The sequence below is a fragment of the Cyprinodon tularosa genome, unplaced genomic scaffold, assembly GCF_016077235.1.
Source record: "Cyprinodon tularosa strain WSP-4 unplaced genomic scaffold, ASM1607723v1 ctg1797, whole genome shotgun sequence".
In the NCBI taxonomy this organism is placed as follows: Eukaryota; Metazoa; Chordata; class Actinopteri; order Cyprinodontiformes; family Cyprinodontidae; genus Cyprinodon; species Cyprinodon tularosa.
Window position 1 is genome coordinate 91 of NW_024038606.1, and position 4,910 is coordinate 5,000.

At 44.7% G+C, this 4,910-nt stretch overlaps 1 protein-coding gene across 1 annotated transcript in view; it reads left to right on the forward strand.

The window, feature by feature from the left end:
* The first annotated feature begins 2,804 nt into the window (after positions 1 to 2,804).
* LOC119781557 overlaps positions 2,805 to 4,910 on the forward strand; it is a 5,135-nt gene continuing 3,029 nt past the window's right edge. The window contains exons 1-3 of the mRNA XM_038282058.1: positions 2,805 to 3,980; positions 4,081 to 4,294; positions 4,449 to 4,910. The exon at positions 4,449 to 4,910 is cut by the window's right edge and continues 120 nt beyond it. Of these exons, the coding sequence (XP_038137986.1) occupies positions 2,805 to 3,980; positions 4,081 to 4,294; positions 4,449 to 4,910 (1,852 nt within the window). The remainder of the gene's footprint in view (positions 3,981 to 4,080; positions 4,295 to 4,448) is intronic.

Sequence of the window (4,910 nt, forward strand, 5' to 3'; positions counted from 1 at the left end):
ATGACAAAGACAATGGGACACCCTGTAGACTTCCCTTTTGGCTTAACTTGGAATGCCACCAAATTCTACACAAATCCTAATGATATTTAAGAGAAATACTGATGTCAATAAGTTCTCTGTTAGGTTTATTCTTTATACATCATGTGCATTGTTACTTTATTAGCCAGACTAGAGAGAGTGGATGGTCTTCCTTCACATTGTGGATGTCACTGTGTGTACGGAGGTCATCTAATCAGGACAGCCTTCATGTCTTTAAAAATACACAGGATATGGGCACATCTTGGAGCCGGTCTGATAGAGGAGAGCTATCTGTAATCCTTGGGCATGGATGGCGTGTCACTTTCTGATACGGACAGGAAAGCATCCACCTGATCCAACACATACACTCATGAGGTATAAGAAGGAGAAGATGACCTTGTTCGAGGCTCAATCTTTGCCGGACACTCGCAGACGTGATTTTTTGAGCCCACAGCTGTGCAAGCTCCAAGCTTTTTCTCTGTCCTGTAACGACCTGATCTGGAATAAACTCTGTTACTTTTTTACTCCTGTTTTTATAGTCCTTTTTTCATGGTTTTACCCAGTTTGAGTTAAGAGTAGTAAGTAACTTGCTCCCAGGAAAAGAACCGGTGGGGAAGTCTCGAGGCGCAACTGCTTTTTAGGGGACATAACTTCCTCATTTAACATCTCCTAAAACTTCCTATCTTACTGGCTTACACAAACATTTACTGTACTACAGAAATGAATTAACAAAACCTTGTGATCCCCTAAAGACTTACTCCCTAGCTTATCTTGGAATTTCACAGAGTATTATGTTCTTTTTCAGTGGTTACATTGAAGATATGGATCTTTTGCGCTGCTCCTTTTGACATGTTTTGAGTTTATCCTAGTTTTTGTGACCACATGGGTTGGTATATGGGGTTGCTGTGGCCGTACCCGCCAGTTACTGGACTGTATCTGAGGTCCTAACACATCACAAAAGGTCCGAACAAAGTCCGAACAAGTTCCGAACAAGTTCCGAACAAGATCAAACGAGGTCCGAACAAGGTCCGAACAAGATCCGAACAAGGTCCTAACGGGATCAAAGTGTTTCAACAGAGGACCAATCAATTCCGTCGGAACGGCTCACGTGACGGTGGACCAATCACCAGTCCTCTACGTCCTCTACGTCCTCAACGTCACGGTCCCGTGACTTAGAGGGCGTTTTACTGTAAGCATCAACAACAGAGCGCTAAAAAGGTATGGAAACTTGATTAATACTCATAAAAACACCGCCATAAAAAATGAAAAAATAAACGATTTAATTTCCCATAAAACACCACCATGAAAACATTAAAAAAAATAAGCGATCGCATGATATTTAACTGTTATTCAAACTTTCTTATGCGCTTGCACTGTGTGGCTATGGTGTGAATATACGTAATATTAGACTAGAGATACTTTATTGTTATTTTATATGCACAGAGTGTATGCAAAACGAAATTCCGTTGCATACAACTTGCAACAGTGTTATGAGCAGTTTGCAACTGTGTAATGAGCAGCTTGCAAAAGTGAAAGAGTGAAATAAACATTATTATTTATAAAGTGCAGCAGTGATCAGAATGTAAACAGTGTAGGAGAGAAATAAAACATTAAAGAAATAATTGTGCAAAAGGCCATTAATATTAAAAATGCAGTGCAAAATGAATATGGTGCAAAATGCAGTAAAACGTTGAGTTGCATTCTATTTAAAAGGATTATAAAAGTTCTGCAGTTTAGTAGTACAAAATAATGTTATCAGACCAATTATATCTTAATTATTCGTCTATTTGCTGTAAAAACGTCTCTTTCTGTCGTCTGTGTGTCACTATACACACATAGCTTAGCTCCATGTTAACCTGTTTTATATTTGATGTTTGCAGATGACTAAGACAGGTAAGCCAGATAGCTACTGGAGGGACATCTGCTCAAAATATGCCCAGGGCAAATTCCACTTCTCAACTGGCAAACGGCCAGGGGCCAAGAAATGGAAAAAGGCCTTGGAGAGAATAGATGCTTGCCCCTTGCAGAACCGTACAAACATTAGGGATCTGTTTGGGAGAAGCCTTCAGTGCTCCTGTGGGTTCCACAAGGTAGGTGAAACAATTTTTTTTAATTGCCTTTTGCTGCTTTTTGTCTCTTCTAGTGGGCTTTGGTGGTTTTGCAGTAATGCAAAGCCTGTTTGTTTTTGTTTTTTATGCACATCCAAATAAAAAATTATTTTAATTTATTTTATTCATCATTCTATTATAAGTCATGATGAGTCACTGTAGCATATGGACTTATTTATTTAACAATATATATCTGTACAGTTTTAGGCAAGGCTAGTAGTATAGGATTATACTATTAATGTTGCATGTAGTATGATCCTTTCTTTATACCATCCCCAGCCAGCAGATCTGCCATCAGGCGCTGGGTCCAGTGCAGCATCAGGTGTTGAGACAGAAGCAGGGCAAGTCCGATTCAGCGCTGAGGTAGAGAGAGGAGGAATGGAGACAGGTAGAAGAGACAAGGAGACAAAGAGAAGTGACACAGATGCAGGGGGAGCCTCAGTCAGCACAGAGGTAGAGAGAGGAGGCACCGAGACAGGGAGAGGAGACACAGAGACAAGGAGAGGAAACACAGAGACAAGGAGAGGAAACACAGAGACAAGGAGAGGAAACACAGAGACAAGGAGAGGAGACACAGAGACAAGGAGAGGAGACACAGAGACAAGGAGAGGAGACACAGAGACAAGGAGAGGAGACACAGAGACAAGGAGAGGAGACACAGAGACAAGGAGAGGAGACATGGATGCAGGGGGAGTCCAAGACAACACAGAAGCAGGGAGAGGAGACACAGAGGCAGGAGCATCAGTGGCAGGACAGGAAGTGCAGTGCTACAAGTGCAACCAGCATGTGAAGGGAGATAAATTTTCAGAGCACCTGTCCGACCACCATACAGAGGAGGTGTGTGAAACCTGTGGTGCTAAGGTGCAGGGTACTGTTGGTCTTTTAAACCACATCCAACTGGTTCACTATGCAGCATTAACGATGCCCTCACAACCAAAGCCACTAGCCAAGTGCTACGAAAGCACGACCAACAAAAAAGCAATACCATCAAAGACAACACCATCTCTGCTCTCTCCTTCATGTAGCTCTGACACGCCACAGCACACTGCAGCTCCATTAACCTCAAAATCAACTGCAGTCAACTGGAAAGGTTTTCTTCCTGAGCAATTTCGGAGAGTGATAAAAGAAGCAGATCAGGTGTGGATTTCCAAATGCCTTTATGAAAAAACAGGCCAGCTGAAACAAAGATTTCAAGCCTGCTGGTTTCACCCCCCACTGGAGCCCAAACCATCTCCTCCTGAGCCTGGGTGGTACTACCGGCAGAGGCTGTTCATCTGGGCACCAATGAGGATGTGGGGGATTCCTTTAAAATGCCCACAATGTTCCCGGAAAATGAACAGCTCTGGGATCTACAGAAAGGTGAGGGAGGTGATTGATGTGGATAGCCGCTACTACCTAGTGGGAGGGGACTATCCACGTTGCAGCAAGTGCTCTCAGCCGGTCTGCCCATGGAGTCAGGACATGCTCTCCCAGGTTGATGTGGCACACAGGAGCTTGTTCCCCGCTGTCCTCACTACACAGCTGGCTCTGGACAGAAAATGCATGACGTTTCTGAAGCCAAGGACAACTGGCAACAGTTCCTCCTACCTCCAGTCTGCTATACAGGAAGCGCACAGTGAAGAGTGGGCACGGCAGACCATCCGCTACCTCTCCGACTGTGAGCGCCATATGAAGATGGCTACTTTCCTCCACTCTCCAGCTGTTCTTCCACCACCACCACCCTTCAGGCCCCTTCCTCTTGCTCAGTGGTTTGAGACCGCCCACTCAAATGATATCCTCAGCCACATTGAGGAGATGAAGGGAGTCATCACTTCTACCTATGGTAGAATTCTTAAAATGGACTCAACAAAGAAGGTTGGGATTTCAACATTAAAAAAGAATATAAAATAGAGAATGCATGATTTCAACAAAACAGAAATTGGTTTACTTCTTAGTGCTTGTTTTTTTTTTACAGATCACCAAGAAGCTGGCTGGTGGGATCGAGGACAGTGCTGCATGGATGTCAAACATCGGCAACGAGTTTGGCCAGGTGTTGAACTCTGTGCTGACAACGGGTGAAGGTGCAGGGTTGGAGGAGTTGTGCCAAGGAATTGTCAACCGGTATAGGAATGCAGGCCAAGCTGAACCTGAGGTCATCTATGTTGACAGAGACTGCTGCAGCCAGACAGGTGGGTGAAAATTGCTCTCTCTCTGTCACACACTTTTAGAACCATTTGTAAAAATGTTGTTTGGGGGAGAAGTGGTAGTGACAATTGGCAGTTTACTTAATCATGGTGTAACCACACACAGGTCTATGTTATTATGAATGGTTGTTTTTCACAGGAGTGTCTTCAGTAGCAAAGCTCTTTCACCCATGGAAGTCTGCGGTGCGCTTGGACAGCTTCCATTTCATGAGACGTTTTAACTGCGGCCTCACTACAGAACACCACCCTCTCTATGGCACCTTTTGCTCCAAGCTTTCTGCCTGCATTTTCATATGGGACCAGGACGATGTGCAACGCCTGAAGGAGGCCAAGAGAGCAGAGTGGAGGAGCAGCCACAGTGGACAAATACCCACTGAAGAGCAGCTCATGGCCACCATCAGCCCGGCGGAACTGAAGAGACACTGCAGGAGGAGGACGCGTGGAGTGGAAGAGATGCGGAGCATGATTTCAGGGCTGCTGGAATCAGTGTGGGAGCTGACAGACACCACAGGCCTGCGTTTGGTAAATCATGACAGCATGCGCCACGTGTGGGAAGTGCAGCAAAAGCATCTGGAGTGTCTACAAGATCCTGTAGGTGTTG